Below are 17542 nucleotides of genomic sequence, written 5' to 3'. Positions count from 1 at the left end.
TATACCAATCCCATGAAGTTTTTATTACCTTTGCTTTGTAGTACAGCTTTAGGTCAGAGATGGTGACACCTCCAGAAGTTCTTTTATTATACAGGATTGTTTTAACTATCTTTTTCTGTGCGAAGTTGAGAATGGCTCTTTCAAGGTCTGTAAAAAAATACATGTCAGAATTTTGATGGGAATTGCACTAAATCTGTAGATTGCTTTTGGTAAGATGGCCACTTTCACTATGTTAATCCTAACAGTCCATGAGCATAGGAGATCTTTCCATCTTTGGATTTATTCTTCAATTTCTTTTTTCAGAGATATGAAGTTCTTATAATATAGGTCTTTCACATGCTTTGTTAGAGTTATACCTAGGTGTTTTGTATTTGTGGCTGTTGTGAAGAGTGTTGTTTTCCTAATTTCTTTTCTCTGCCTGTTTCTCATTTGTATGAAGGAGGACTGCTGATTATTTTATGTTAATTTGTATCCAGCCACGTTGCTTTGTTTATCAGCTGTAGGAGTGCTCTGTTAGAAATTTTGGGGTCAAGAAATCAGTAGCCTTCCTCTACACAAAAGAGAAACAAGCCGAGAAAGAAATTAGGGAAATGACACCCTTCATAATAGACCCAAATAATATAAAGTACCTCGGTGTGACTTTAACCAAGCAAGTAAAAGATTTGTACAATAAGAACTTCAAGACTCTGAAGAAAGAAATTGAAGAAGACCTCAGAAGATGGAAAGATCTCCCATGCTCATGGATTGGCAGGATTAATATTGTAAAAATGGCCATTTTACCAAAAGCGATCTACAGATTCAATGCAATCCCCATCAAAATACCAATCTAATTCTTCAAAGAGTTAGACAGAACAATTTGCAAATTCATCTGGAATAACAAAAAACCTAGGATAGCTAAAACTATCCTCAACAACAAAAGGACTTCAGGGGGAATCACTATCCCTGAACTCAAGCAGTATTACAGAGCAATAGTGATAAAAACTGCATGGTATTGGTACAGAGACAGACAGATAGAACAATGGAACAGAATTGATGACCCAGAAATGAACCCACACACCTATGGGCACTTCATTTTTGACAAAGGAGCCAAAACCATCCAATGGAAAAAAGATAGCATTTTCAGGAAATGGTGCTGGTTCAACTGGAGGTCAACATGTAGAAGAATGCATCGATCCATGCTTATCACCCTGTACAAAGCTTAAGTCCAAGTGGATCAAGGACCTCCACATCAAACCAGATACACTCAAACTAATAGAAGAAAAACTAGGGCAGCATCTCGAACACATGGGCACTGGAAAAAATTTCCTGAACAAAACACCAATGGCTTATGCTCTAAGATCAAGAATCGACAAATGGGATCTCATAAAACTGCAAAGCTTCTGTAAGGCAAAGGACACTGTGGTAGGACAAAACAGCAACCAACAGATTGGGAAAATATCTTTACCAATCCTACAACAGATAGAGGCCTTATATCCAAAATATACAAAGGACTCAAGAAGTTAGACTGCAGGGAGACAAATAACCCTATTAAAAAATGGGGTTCAGAGCTAAACAAAGAATTCACAGCTGAGGAATGCCGAATGGCTGAGAAACACCTAAAGAAATGTTCAACATCTTTAGTCATAAGGGAAATGCAAATCAAAACAACCCTGAGATTTCACCTCACACCAGTGAGAATGGCTAAGATCAAAAACTCAGGTGACAGGAGATGCTGGCGAGGATGTGGAGAAAGAGGAACACTCCTCCATTGTTGGTGGGATTGCAGACTGGTACAACCATTCTGGAAATCAGTCTGGAGGTTCCTCAGAAAATTGGACATTGAACTGCCTGAGGATCCAGCTATACCTCTCTTGGGCATATACCCAAAAGATGCCCCAACATATAAAAAAGACACGTGCTCCACTATGTTCATCGCAGCCTTATTTATAATAGCCAAAAGCTGGAAAGTACCCAGATGCCCTTCAACAGAGGAATGGATACAGAAAATGTGGTATATCTACACAATGAAATATTACTCAGCTATCAAAAACAATGAATTTATGAAATTCGTAGGCAAATGGTTGGAACTGGAAAATATCATCCTGAGTGAGGTAACCCAATCACAGAGAAACACACATGGTATGCACTCATTGATAAGTGGCTATTAGCCCAAATGCTTGAATTACCCTAGATGCCTAGAACAAATGAAACTCAAGACGGATGATCAAAATATGAATGCTTCACTCCTTCCTTAAAAGGGGAACAAGAATACCCTTGGCAGGGAATAGAGAGGCAAAGATTAAAACAGACACAGAAGGAACATCCATTCAGAGCCTGCCCCACATGTGGCCCATACATGTACAGCCATCCAATTAGACAAGATGGATGAAGCAAAGAAGTGCAGGCGGACAGGAGCCGGATGTAGATCGCTCCTGAGAGACACAGACAGAATAGAGGAAACACAGAGGCGAATGCCAGCAGCAAACTACTGAACTGAGAATAGGACTCCCATTGAAGGAATCAGAGAAAGGACTGGAAGAGCTTGAAGGGGCTCGAGACCCCATATGTACAACAATGCCAACCAACCAGAGCTTCCACGGACTAAGCCAATACCTAAAGACTATACATGGACTGACCCTGGACTCTGATCTCATAGGTAGCAGTGAATATCCTAGTAAGAGCACCAGTGGAAGGGGAAGCCCTGGGTCCTGCTAAGACTGAACCCCCAGTGAACTAGATCGTTGGGGGGAGAGCGGCAATGGGGAGAGGATGGGGAGGGGTACACCCATAAAGAAGGGGAGGGGGGGATGTTTGCCCAGAAACTGGGAAAGGGAATAACACTCGAAATGTATATAAGAAATACTCAAGTTAATAAAAAAAAAAAAAAGAAAGAAAGAAAGAGTAAATTATAGTTCAGCAGACACCATCTAGGATTAAGTACTCACTCCCAGGTTAGGACACAGAAAAAAAAAAAAAGAAATTTTGGGGTCAGGTATTTATACTATCTTCTGTGAAAATATTCTGAGTTTGGTAACCAAGACCCAATAGAACATACATGGTATATGCTTAATTATAAGTGGATATTAGCAATAAACTACAGGATACAATCAGTATACCCAAAGAAGCTGAACAAGAATGATGGCCCAAGTGAGGATGCTTGAGTCTCAATTAGAAGACGGAATAAAACAGTGTAGTAGGCAGATGGAGTGATAGAACTAGGTAGGAGAGAGGATTTAAAAAGGACTTGGGGTCATTCAGGATAGACAGGAGAAAGGCCAAGAGAATGAATGGAAACCTACAGTTGCTGAGGGTAGGGAGTGAGGGGTGGGGTACATCTCTAGGATATGCCACAGACTAGTGATGGGGGAGACTCTCAGGAGTCTAAGGTGGTGACTTTAGCTGAGACTCATTGTAGTGGGGATAGACAACCTGAAAAGGTAACCTCCTGTATCCAGGCAGGACCCACCGTGGAGGTACAATTTGTCCTGTTTACAAGAAATGCAAAGACAAATATGGAGCAGAGAATGAGGAGCAGCCAACCAATAACAGCCTCAATTTGAAACCCATCCCATGGCAAGCACCAATCCCTGACACTATTAATGATACTCTGCTATGTTTGTAGACAAGAGCCTGGCAAAACTGTCCTCTACCCAGCATCTGACTGAAACAGATGCAGAGACCCACAGCCAACTGTTAGACAGAGGTTGGGGACTCTTATGGATGAGATAGGGGAACGATTGAAGGCCCGGAAGGTGCTAGGAACTCCAGTAGAAAACCAACAGAATCAAGAAACTTGGACATTTGGGGAATCTCAGACATTGAACCACCAACCAAAGATTACATATGGGCTGAGGAACTTAGGCCCCCTGCCTAATATACATTTGTAGCAGATATACAGCTTGGTTTTTATGTGGGTCCCCAATAACTGGAGCTGGGGCTGTCCAAAGAACTGTTGCCTGTCTGTAGAATCTATTCCCTTAATTGGACTGCCATGTTTGGCCTTAGTGATAGAGGATGAGCCTAGCCGTGCAGTGACTTGATGTGTCAGATCCTTGGAAGGTGCGGGGGTGGGGTGGACATGTTTCCCCACTCTCCCAGGAACTGTGTGAGGGGGAACTAGAACAGGAGGAGTAGCAATCGGGATGTAAAGTGAGTAAATACATTAATTAATGAGAAAAAAATCAAAGAAACCCGAGATTTGTAAAAATAAATAAATAAGTAAGTAAAATTTCTGTTATCATGTTTTAGGATACAAATTGGAAGAACTGAAGAGGATGGAACTCTCTCAATGCTCTAGAAGATGTGGAAGGTAAATTTTATTTGAAAGCTGATACTAATGTATCACTGATTTAGTAGGAAACTTTTAGTAGGAAAGTTTTGAAGAGAAGCAACAGTGGAAGTAAGCATAACTTTATGTTTGTTAATGATTATTAAATTCTCAGAAGACCATGTACTTCAGTTTTAGGTAGCTGACCTCCATTGGCATTTAGTTTATGTCCCAGACCTATTATAAGGAAATAGTTGACAGTAAAGCTAGTATTACTCATATACTAAAAATATGTGTTCCAAAGTTTAGTGAAAGGAACATTTTATAGGAAGCAAGAAAGTTGTTGTGGAAAAATCTTATTCCCTATAGCACATGTCTATGGGGAACAAAATGTTAACCTGTGTGAATACACTGTGACTACCTTTTGTTGTCTCTCCTTTAATAGACATAATATCTGTCACTCTGGATATAAACCTTGTGAGCGTAAAGGATATGGAAAGAAGCAATGTACCTTTGCAAGTAAAAGATTTCTTCAAATATATGAAAGCATCCATACTGAAGGGAAACCCTATGAATGTAAACAATGCAGTCAAATCTTTGCAAATTTATGTCATCTTCAAAAACATGAAAAAAAACATACCAGAGAAAAACTATATGAATGTAATCACTGTGGTAAAGCCTTTCCAAGTCACAGTTCTCTTCAAATACACAACAGAACCCATACAGGAGAGAAACCCTATGATTGTAAGGACTGTGGTAAAGCATTTACATGTAGCGGTAATCTTCTACAACACAAAAGAACTCATACAGGAGAGAAACCCTATGATTGTAAGGACTGTGGTAAAGCATTTTCAAGTAGCAGTAATCTTCAAATTCATAGAAGAAAGCACACTGGAGAGAAACCCTATGGATGTAATCAGTGTGGTAAAACCTTTGCATATAGCAGTGCTATTCAAAAACATGAACGAAGTCATACTAGAGAGAAAATCTATGAGTGTAATCAATGTGGTAAAGCTTTTGCACGTCATGGAAGTCTTCAAAATCGTGAAGAACATACTCTTGAAAAACCATATGAATGTAGTCAATGTGGTAATGCCTTTGCATATAGCATATATATACCTGAAAGAAGTAGTACTGGAGAAAGGCCATTCAAATGTACTCAATGTGGTAAAGCCTTTCCAAGTCATAGTTCTCTTCAAATACATGAAAGAACTCATACGGGAGAGAAGCCTTATGACTGTAATGAATGTGGTAAAGCCTTTTCAAGTCGTAGTCATCTTCACGAACACAAAAGAACTCATACAGGAGAAAAACCCTATCATTGCATTAAATGTGGTACAGCATTTGCGTATAGCAGTAGTCTTCAAAAACATGAAAAAACTCACACTGGAGAGAAACCTTATGAGTGTAATCAATGCGGTAAAGCCTTTACACGTCGTGCTAGTCTTCAAGTACATGAAAGAAGTCATAGTGGAGAGAAACCTTATGAGTGTAATCAATGTGGTAAAGTCTTTGCAAGTCGTAGTAGTCTTCGATATCATAGAAAACACCATACTGTTAAGAAACCAAATTAATCAGTGTGGTAAAGCCTTTCCATGTTGCAGTCATCTTCAAACACATGAAAGGAATCATACTGGAAAGAAACTATGAGCGTAATCAATGTGGACAAGCCTTTATATATCACAGTAGTCTTCTAAATCACAAAACCAATGTCATATGGAGAGGAACCCTACAAATGTAATTGATGCAGTAAGCTTTGGCATGTAAGTATAATATTCAGACATATCAAAAAACTCATAGTGGAGAGAAACCTTGTGAATGTGGTCAAGTGATAATGCCTTTGCATGTTATGTTCTTCAAAGGCACAAGAGAATTCCTACTGGTTAGAAACAACCTGAATCCAATAAATGCAGTAAGCCTTATATGAACATTTTCCCCACTGAGTGATCTCACAGGGAATCATGCAAGATTAGTAGAATCATTTCATCATTAAAATATTGTCTTGTTTACAAATTATTATCCAAGAATAGAGGAACACAGAATAATTTGAACAATAAAACTTACTTGCAAATGAAAATGATAATAATACTGCCATCATGTTTATGGTTTACTTTATTCTGAGAAATACTACTTGCTCTTAACAGTTTCTTAGAAGCACAAATGCGTGACAGATAAGTGTCTCAGTGACTAAAGTTGGTTGCTGCTAAGTTAATGACCTGAGTTTATATGTAATGTGGAAACTCACATTACTTATGGAAACTTTTCTGATTTTTACAGTTGGGCTGTGTCATATGCTCACACACATAATGGCACATATATACAAAAAATATTTTTGACAGTAAGTAATAGCCAATGATTTCACTCAGTAGTTGAAGGCACTTGCTGCAAAACTGGGCTACCTGTTTTTGATTGCTACAACTCTGTTAGAGGAAATAGGGAATAGACATCTGTAAGTTGTCCTCTGACTTGCACATGCACAATATAAGAAAGGTGTATACACACAGATAAAAATTATTATAGATGAAAGTAAAGAAAATAACCAAAGTATTGAGAACATAAATGATTTACCAGTCATAATAAATGCATTCAAGTATTCCAAGAAGTTTCTCTTCTCCAAAGAATAATTACTCCTGTTTAAATCTTACATTATCCTTTCATTCTCTGATTTAAAGGTGGGTCATTTTAAAAAACATCTCAGCTGGGTGTAGTAGTCCATGCCCGTAATCCCAGCACTTCAGAGACAAAGTCAGGTGAATTTTATGAGTTTCAGGCTAGTTTGAACTACACAGTTAGATCTGGGATGGCAAAAATTTCAAAACAAACAAGACCCAAATACATCAACAACAACTAAAAATACCCCAGACCAAACAAGCACATCTCCTATTATGGAATCTTGTAAAAATATAATCTCGAGGTAGTGAGTATTTTGTAATTTTGTTTTTGTTTTTGTTTTTTTTCAAACCACAGGAACATTATGGGAATGTATTTTTGTTTTAATCCCAGGTGTGAGTATATGGAGCTTCTATGATTTTGCCTTATATGTGATTTTTTTCAGTGGCAGATAGTTGCTTCAATCATGTCATGTGTGGAATTCTGGAGACTTTTCAGAGGGCATATATATATATATATATATATATATATATATATATATATATATATATATATACACATGCTATGGCTTCAAGAGGCAGTGTGGGCTGATGGTTGGTAGTTGAATGCTATTGCTCAAAGAAACAACAAATCAGATATCCTGATGGCAAGATCAACTTTGTCTCAAGGAACTCAGGACTCCTAATCAGCAGGTAGTAGTCTAATGACAACATTGCTTCCTTTCCCCTATATCCTTTTTCAGATTTAGTTTTAGGAAGTTGAAAGGGAAGAAGAAGAGGGGTGGAGAAGGGTAGAAGAAACAACCCACTAAGTAGCAAATACTGGATACAGTTGGCACTTAGACATGGAGCTAGGCAGATTGAGAAATTTTATTTCAAGTGCCATAGAGGAAACAGCTGAGAATAAAGTGTTGTTGTAAAAATATAAAAATAAAAAAGTAACAGTGTCTTTTACCCGGCTAGGTCCTCACCGCGGTGCCCCAAGATATCTGCTAGATATCTTGGTGGAATCACATCCCAACTCTGCTGCAGTCCATTATCTCCTTCTGCTGCACACTTTCCTACACTAAAACCATCACATAAAAGAACACACAACACAATAATCTTAGATCCAATTGATAAGATATAATTGCCCATTTAAACATACAAAGCCTGGTACCATCCATCCCTTAGGAACATTGATAACAACCTGTAAATACACAGAGCAGAATCTTAACATCACCTGCCACGGCTTCTCCCCTCTCTCCTCCTGTCTCTTCTCGTCTCCTCCTCTACCTTCAAACTTCTCTCCCACCCATCCTTCCTTCTCCTCCAATGACAGGCCTCCTTCTATCCTGTACTTGCCCCTCACCTGTACTTTACAAATTCAGTGGGGAAAAGGTTCTGGTGAAGTCACCTGATTCCTGAGTATGTGACTAGGCAGCTGTCCTTGGGGCAGTGGAATTAGCATCAAAATACAGATAACCTTAGGGCCAACCACAACAATAAAGGAAGGGATATTTGTTTCAAGATGCCAGCAAAACATCTTTTGTGGCTGCTTACCTTGGGATATTTCCGTACCTGTTCCCAGAGAAGATTTTCTGTTTTTTTTTTTTTTTTGTTGTTGTTCTGGTTTTTTATATTTATTTTTTGTTGTTTTCTTTTTCTTCTCCCCATATCCTGTGCCAGAAAAGGTAGGTAGAATGGCTCAGCAGTTGGAAAAATTGGGAGTGAAAATGAAGGGATGGAGAAACAAAAATGGCAGAGATGAGAAAACAAAAAGCTTCACTCTGCTTTTCCTTTTTTTGAAAGGTTTACCGAAGTGTCAGGGCTACTGGAAAAATTGCGGATGGAGGTTGCAGCACTTGGGAAACTACACGCATTGGAAAAGGGAGAACAAAAAGCCTCAGTCCAAGTGACTACACAAGACAGCAGGACTTTCTGACAAGAATAAAATGGGAAAGAAACTGCTCTGGAGGGTCCTCCGGTCAGAGAAAAGCTGAAAAGAAAGGATGGCAGTCTGATGAAACAGCTGATATCAAGAGAAAGGGTTAATCTCAAAACAGTTGTGCCACCAGGGTGGGAGGCAGGGCATCCTGGAGTTACAAAATCACCATCATCTTTCCCAGTAGTCATGTAGCATATGCCTTCTAATAGGGTGAAGAAAAGTTATGACAAGGTAGGATAGAGTCCTGTTGATGTCCTCATCTTATGTGAAACAAATTCTAAATGACTGCTCTACTCAAAATAGAAATATACCTTTGCACATGCTGAAATCAATAGTATGTATGAATATCAAAAAGTGAAATAGTGTAAGGGGAATGAATATAGTAAAAGACCAATTGGTAGGCAAAGGGCAGTACTCTGACATACAAGAACAAAAGCAATTCAGTTCTGTTACTATAGAACAATGTTGCTTAGTGGATTTAAGTCCTTTGGACAAATGATATAAGATAATGATTTAAGAATGATATAAGATCCACCTCATTCACTGAATTTCTTTTTTTCAAAACAAATATTAGTCTCAGCTGTAAAGAAGGCCCTATCAGATCCTGATGTAAGACAGGTGTTGATAGAGACCTTGGCAGAGGAAAATGCAAATACAGAATGTAAAGAAGGTATTACACCATCAAAGACTTGGAAAGCACACATGGATGAGTGGATAAAGTATGAAACCAATATTGGTTCTAACTTGTATCATGTTCATAGCATAGATAAAACTATAGCTAGAAGTCTCTAATATCAAAATGCATCAATTGCATGAAATACACTCATTTGAAGAGATGGGTACCAAGCCATTAAAGATCTCAGATTACAAAATGGCAGTGTGTTAAATGCAAAAAATATGGTACTTGGCACAGAATAAGTAAACAAGGCATCTTTAAAGGTAATGGTTTTTCTAAATATACACTAGAAGAAACAGCCTAGTCATGGAAGTATGTACAGGGAAGGTGGCAGGGGTTTACATTGGACCAATGCAAGCTTCTGCAGGCTGTGCTGCTCTATACCTGGCCATAGATAAACATCTTACTGTACCCACCAAAACTCAATGTTATAAAATATATACTGGAGTTTATGGTCTTTTGCCTGCCAGGACAGTAGGAATGATCTTGGAAATGTGCAGATTGACTCCTCAAGGATTCATTGTTCATCCAAAAATTAAAGATGAAGATTTCAAAAGAGAAATTAAAATTATAGCCTATGTGAAAACAGAGATGGCATTTAATGCAGGTGGTAGGAATTGCTGAGCTTCTACTGTTTCCCTACATCAAAGCCAAAATGGGTCAAGTAAAAACAGGAGGGTTGAAGTACTAGAAAACATGTTCTGGGAAACAGTTGTTAATGATCAGAGGCCAAAATTAAAATTGCAAGTAAATGGTATTGAAATAGTAGGTTTGGTGGATACAGGAATGTAGGGCGCCCTCCAGTGGTGAACAACGGTACTGCGCATGCACAGGTTTTGCACTTGGTGTCAGTTGGCCAGTAATATGCTAATGAGGGGCGGTACCATGCTAGTGAGGTGATTCATTCCCCGCCAATCCCCGGAGGACAAGTAGTGGGGTGATAGTGGGATGACAGTGGGGTGATAGTAGGGTGACCCGTGCCCCACCAATCCCTGAAGGATTATTAGCATACTGTTGTGTATATAAGGCGAGCACTTTTGACGCTCGACGTCCCCTGTCCCCTGTACAATAAAGGCTTGTTCGCAGAAGAATCCTGTTGCCGCTCGACGTTCTTACTGGCAAGACGTTGGGCGCGCGACACAGGAACTGATATAACTATTATTTATCAAAAATCCTCAATTCAGAATGGCCACTTCCAAAGGTTTATTCACAGTTTCTAGCAACTGGAAAGTTATATGAGACAAAGTGTACTATGGGTCAAATGTGTGAGACTGGAATGTCAACAAGGAAAGTTAAAGTCTTATGCGGCTCTCATACCATATGTTTATTGGAAAGGGGATGTTTTACAACAGTGGGCTCAGATTAATATTCCCACAATCCCATGGTAAAATTAAGGCTGAACTGGTACATGCTCCTGGGAAAGGTACTGCTATGCATCATCAAAAATAATTAAAGGCTGTGCCAATTGTCCAAACATAATACATCACAGGGATTGAGTTTCCTAATTTACAAAGGAGGCCCCACTGAATTACCATTGGACCTACCCTTAAAATGGTTGATTAATATACGTGTATGGATAAATCAGTGGCCCATAACAAAGGAAAAATTATCGGCACTTGAGTAGCTGGCACAAGAGCAGCTCTAGGGGCAACACACAGAAGTGTCTACTAGCCCATTTAATTTTTCTGTGGTTTTTATAAAAAAGAAATAAGGAAAAAGGAGAATGTTAATACATTTAAGAGTGGTGAGTAGAATAATTCAACTAATCTGCCCCTTAAAGCCTGGAATTTCTTTACTTTCTTTATTCCCTAAGCCGAGGCTGAAGATAGTACTTTACTTCATCCATCTTGTCTAATTGGGTGGCTGTATATGTATGGGCCACATGTGGGGCAGGCTCTGAATGGGTGTTCCTTCAGTCTCTGTTTTAATCTTTGCCTCTCCCTTCCCTGGCAAGGGTATTCTTTTTCCTCATTTAAAGAAGGAGTGAAGCATTCACATTTTGATCATCCGTCTTGAGTTTCGTTTGTTCTAGGGATCTAGGGTAATTCAAGCATTTGGGCTAATAGCCACTTATCAATGAGTGCATACCATGTATGTCTTTCTGTGATTGGGTTAGCTCACTCAGGATGATATTTTCCAGTTCCAACCATTTGCCTACGAATTTCATAAACTCGTTGTTTTTGATAGCTGAGTAATATTCCATTGTGTAGATGTACCACATTTTCTGTATCCATTCCTCTGTTGAAGGGCATCTGGGTTCTTTCCATTTTCTGGCTATTATAAATAAGGCTGCGATGAACATAGTGGAGCACGTGTCTCTTTTATATGTTGAGGCATCTTTTGGGTATATGCCCAAGAGAGGTATAGCTGGATCCTCAGGCAGTTCAATGTCCAATTTTCTGAGGAACCTCCAGACTGATTTCCAGAATGGTTTTACCAGTCTGCAATCCCACCAACAATGGAGGAGTGTTCCTCTTTCTCCACATCCTCGCCAGCATCTGCTGTCACCTGAGTTTTTGATCTTAGCCAATCGCACTGGTGTGAGGTGAAATCTCAGGGTTGTTTTGATTTGCATTTCCCTTATGACTAAAGATGTTGAACATTTCTTTAGGTGTTTCTCAGCCATTCGGCATTCCTCAGCTGTGAATTCTTTGTTTAGCTCTGAACCCCATTTTTTAATAGGGTTATTTGTTTCCCTGCGGTCTAACTTCTTGAGTTCTTTGTATATTTTGGAAATAAGGCCTCTATCTGTTGTAGGATTGGTAAAGATCTTTTCCCAATCTGTTGGTTGCCGTTTTGTCCTAACCACAGTGTCCTTTGCCTTACAGAAGCTTTGCAGTTTTATGAGATCCCATTTGTCGATTCTTGATCTTAGAGCATAAGCCATTGGTGTTTTGTTCAGGAAATTTTTTCCAGTGCCCATGTGTTCCAGATGCTTCCCTAGTTTTTCTTCTATTAGTTTGAGTGTGTCTGGTTTGATGTGGAGGTCCTTGATCCACTTGGACTTAAGCTTTGTACAGGGTGATAAGGATGGATCGATCTGCATTCTTCTACATGTTGCCCTCCAGTTGACCCAGCACCATTTGCTGAAAATGCTATCTTTTTTCCATTGGATGGTTTTGGCTCCTTTGTCAAAAATCAAGTGACCATAGGTGTGTGGGTTCATTTCTGGGTCTTCAATTCTATTCCATTGGTCGAAGATAGTACTTTATATAAAAGTTTGGTTTTTAAATATTCCCTTGCATGAGCAGAATAGGAAAAGGTTTGCCTTCACAATACCTACTTATGATAATGATCACCTAATAAAAAGGTATCAGTGGAAAGTTCCATAAGGAATATTAAGTTGTCTAACTTTATGTCAATATTTTGTCAAACAACCACAAGAAATCATTTGTAGGCAATTTCTTCAAACCGTTTATCATTACATGGATATTTTGTTGTCAGAGTCTGAAGAAATATTTTAGAGAAAAAGTTAAAGAAAATAAACAGTTCTGCCATGCTGGGAATTAGAGATTGCTCCTTAAATAAAAAACTACAGTGAGGAGATTCTATTAACTATGTGGGTATAAAATAGTCAACAGAAAATTCAACCACAAAACATAGATCAGCTGCAAACTCTTTGGTTTTCACATACTAATGGTAGATAATAACTTGCTACCACCTAACATTGAATTAAGTGCTAAGGAGTTGAGTAATTTGTGTGAAGGGAGATGTCAAAATATTTGCAGATGATATGATAGAATAGTTAAGTGACCCCAAAAGTTCTACCTCAGAACTACTAAGCCTGATAAACAATATAGGAATGTTGGTGGTTATAAAATTAACTCAAACAAATCAGTAGCCTTCCTCTACTCAAAGGATAAACAGACTGAGAAAGAAATTAGGGAAACAACACCCTTCATGATAATGACATTTAATATAAAATACCTTGGTGTTACTCTGACCAACCAAGTGAAAGATCCGTATGACAACGACTTCAAATTCCTGAATAAAGAAATTAAAGATCTCGGAAGATGGATAGAACTCCCATGGTCACCAATTGGCAGTATTTTATTGTAAAAATGGCCACCTTGCCAAAAGAAATCTACAGATTCAATGTAATCCCCATCAAAATTCCAACTCAATTCTTCCCTAGAGTTTGAAAGAGCAATTAGCAAATTTATTTGGAATAACAAAAAACTCAGGATAGTGCAAACTATTCTCAACAATAAAAGAACTTCTGGGGGAATCACTATTCCTTACTGACCCCAAGCTGTATTACAGAGCAATCGTGATAAATACTGCATGGTATTGGTATAGAGATAGGCAGGTGGATTAATGAAATAGAGTTGAACGTACACACCTATGGTCACTTTATCTTTGACAAAGGAGCTAAAACCACCCAGTGGTAAAAAGATAGCATTTTCAACAAATGGTGCTGGTTCAAGTGCAAGTCAGCATGTAGAAGAATGTATAATGATCCATTCTTATCGTCCTGTACAAAACTCAAGTCCAAGTGGATCAAGGACCTGCACATAGAACCTGATATGCTGAATCTAACAGAAGAGAAAGTGGGGAAGAGCCTCAAACACATGGGTACTGGGGAAAATTTCCTGAACAGAACACCAGTGGCTTATGTTCTAAGATCAAGAATCAACAAATGGGACTTCATAAAATTGCAAAGCTTTTGAAAGTCAAAAGACACTCATTAGGACAGAACAGCAAACAAATGTACATTTTCACAATGGAGTACCACTCAGCTATTAAAAGTAATGACTTCATGAAATTCATAGGCAGATGGATGGGACTAGAAAATATCCTGAGTGAGGTTCTCCCTTCAGAAAAAAATACACATGGTATGCACTCACTTGATAAGTGGATATTAGCCCAAACATGCGGATTACTCAATGATACAATCCACAGATCACATGAAACTGAAGAAGAAGGATGATCAAAGTGCTGATGCTTCAGTCCTTAGAAGGGAGAGCAAAAAATATTCATAGGAGATATGGAGACAAAGTTTGGAGCAGAGACTGAAGGAATAACCATTCAGAGACTGCCCCAACTGGATATTCAGCCCATGTACATACAGCCACCAAACCCAGACAACATTGCTGATGCCAAGAAGTGCATGTTGAGAGAATTTTGCTATCTCTGTCTCCTGAGAGGCGCTGCCACAGCATGACAAATAAAGAGGTGGATACTTGCAATCAACCATTGAACTGAGAATGGGGTCCTAATTGGAGGGGTTATTGAAAGGATTGAAGGAGCTGAATGGGTTAGCAACCCTATAAGAATAACACTACCAACAAACCAGAGCTTTCACAGACTAAACCACCATCCAAAGAGTACACATGGACAGAGTCATGGCTCCAGCTGCATATGTGGCAGAGGATGGCCTTGTTGGGCACCAGTGGGAAGGGAAGCCCTTGGTCCTGTCAAGGCTGGACCCCAAGTGTAGGGGAATGTAAGAGCAGGGAGACAAGAAGGTTTTGGTGGATGATTTGGGAACACCCTTATAGAAGAATGGGGAAAGGGGAGGAGATAGGGGCTTATGCACAGGAAATCAGGAAAGGGGATAACATTTGAAAAGTAAATAAAAAAAAGATTGTCATCGGTAATCAATAAGATTGACAAAAATCTTGTAGAAACTATTTGTTATAAATTAGCAGCAAATACTGTGAAAGTAAGCATCTTCGGTTTACAAAAAGAAGTAATTGGATTCTCCTGTATATAAAGGGAACACCAATTCCCAAAACACCTATATTCTATATGGATGCAAATACTATGAATGACAGGTTATAAGTTAGACAAAATGAGCCAAGTAGTCCAAAGCCCATATACTTCAGTTCAAAAATCAGAGCTTTATGCAATTTTTATGATATTAGTAGATTTTTCTGAAACTCTTAATAAACTTGCTGGCTCTAAATATGAAGCAAAATTGTTTTGTATATAGAAACTGCCAAATTTATTCCTGACAATTCAGAATTATACTTGTTTTATATACAATTGTAACAGGCAATATGAAATAGAAACTATCCGTTATATACTACCTATATCTGGCCTCAAGAGGTTTCTCTATCCCACTGACACAAGGGAATGAAGAAGTTGACCAATTATTAATAGGAAAAAGTTCTATCACCTACCAACAAGCCAAGGAAATTATAAGAAAATGCCCTACTTATTTTTTACTTTTTGTAACCAAACTGTATCATCCATTACAAGTCAATATAGGGTTACCAGAAAAAAAAATAAAATTTGGCATATGGATGTATTTCATCTTGCAGTATTTGGAAAACTGAAGTTTGTATACCATATCATTGATACAAACTCAGGGTTTTAATGTTCAACTGGTTTGAGTTTTAAAAAGGATGATTCTGTAATTACACATTTACCAGAAATAAAGGCTATTATGCACCTATGTGTACAAATTAAGACTAAGGTACAGAAAGATAGAAATAGTCCCATGCGTGCTATCAGACCACCACGGCCTAAAGCTGGTCTTCAATAACAATAAGGGAAGGACGCCCACATATACGTGGAAATTGAACAATGCTCTACTCAACGATAACCTGGTCATGGAAGAAATAAAGAAAGAAATTAAAGACTTTTTAGAATTTAATGAAAATGAAGGTACAACATACCCAAACTTATGGGACACAATGAAAGCTGTGCTAAGAGGAAAACTCATAGCTCTGAGTGCCTGCAGAAAGAAACAGGAAAGAGCACATGTCACCAGCTTGACAGCACACCTAAAAGCTCTAGAACAAAAAGAAGCAAATACACCCAGGAGGAGTAGAAGGCAGGAAATAATCAAACTCAGAGCTGAAATCAACCAAGTAGAAACAAAAAGGACCATAGAAAGAATCAACAGAACCAAAAGTTGGTTCTTTGAGAAAATCAACAAGATAGATAAACCCTTAGCCAGACTAACGAGAGGACACAGAGAGTGTGTCCAAATTAACAAAATCAGAAATGAAAAGGGAGACATAATTACAGATTCTGAGGAAATTCAAAAAATCATCAGATCTTACTATAAAAGCCTATATTCAACAAAACATGAAAATCTGCAGGAAATGGACAATTTCCTAGATAGATACCAGGTACCAAAGTTAAATCAGGAACAGATAAACCAGTTATACAACCCCATAACTCCTAAGGAAATAGAAGCAGTCATTAAAGGTATCCCAACCAAAAAGAGCCCAGGTCCAGATGGGTTTAGTGCAGAATTCTATCAGACCTTCATAGAAGACCTCATACCAATATTATCCAAACTATTCCACAAAATTGAAACAGATGGAGCACTACCGAATTCCTTCTATGAAGCCACAATTACTCTTATACCTAAACCACACAAAGACCCAACAAAGAAAGAGAGCTTCAGACCAATTTCCCTTATGAATATCGATGCAAAAATACTCAATAAAATTCTGGCAAACCGAATCCAAGAGCACATCAAAACAATCATCCACCATGATCAAGTAGGCTTCATCCCAGGCATGCAGGGATGGTTTAATATACGGAAAACCATCAACGTGATCCATTATATAAACAAACTGAAAGAACAAAACTACATGATCATTTCATTAGATGCTGAGAAAGCATTTGACAAAATTCAACACCCCTTCATGATAAAAATCCTGGAAAGAATTGGAATTCAAGGCCCATACCTAAACATAGTAAAAGCCATTTACAGCAAACCAGTTGCTAACATTAAACTAAATGGAGAGAAGCTTGAAGCAATCCCACTAAAATCAGGGACTAGACAAGGCTGCCCACTCTCTCCCTACTTATTCAATATAGTTCTTGAAGTTCTAGCCAGAACAATCAGACAACAAAAGGAGGTCAAGGGGATACAGATCGGAAAAGAAGAAGTCAAAATATCACTATTTGCAGATGATATGATAGTATATTTAAGTGATCCCAAAAGTTCCACCAGAGAACTACTAAAGCTGATAAACAACTTCAGCAAAGTGGCTGGGTACAAAATTAACTCAAATAAATCAGTAGCCTTCCTCTACACAAAAAAAGAAACAAGCTGAGAAAGAAATTAGGGAAACGACACCCTTCATAATAGACCCAAATAATATAAAGTACCTCGGTGT

General features: G+C 38.4%; 1 protein-coding gene across 4 annotated transcripts in view; it reads left to right on the top strand.

The window, feature by feature from the left end:
• Positions 1-10549, top strand: part of Zfp790l3 (zinc finger protein 790 like 3) — a 23745-nt gene extending 13196 nt beyond the window's left edge. The window contains exons 3-6 of one of the 4 annotated variants that reach the window (XR_015625044.1): positions 4228-4288; positions 4692-6009; positions 7302-7548; positions 8647-10549. Coding sequence is in view for 1 of the 4 variants with exons in the window: in XM_087559588.1 (XP_087415714.1) it covers positions 4228-4288; positions 8647-8779 (194 nt within the window). In the remaining 3 variants the exon portion in view is untranslated. The remainder of the gene's footprint in view (positions 1-4227; positions 4289-4691; positions 6010-7301; positions 7549-8646) is intronic. The other 3 variants (XR_015625043.1, XR_015625045.1, XM_087559588.1) reach the window with 3 other exon arrangements.
• The last annotated feature ends 6993 nt before the right edge of the window (positions 10550-17542 follow it).

The sequence above is a fragment of the Rattus norvegicus genome, chromosome 7, assembly GCF_021556685.1.
Source record: "Rattus norvegicus strain SHRSP/BbbUtx chromosome 7, alternate assembly SHRSP_T2T, whole genome shotgun sequence".
Classification (NCBI taxonomy): domain Eukaryota; kingdom Metazoa; phylum Chordata; class Mammalia; order Rodentia; family Muridae; genus Rattus; species Rattus norvegicus.
The sequence above is the reverse complement of the archived record's forward strand: the minus strand, read 5'-3'. Positions and strand labels throughout refer to the sequence as shown.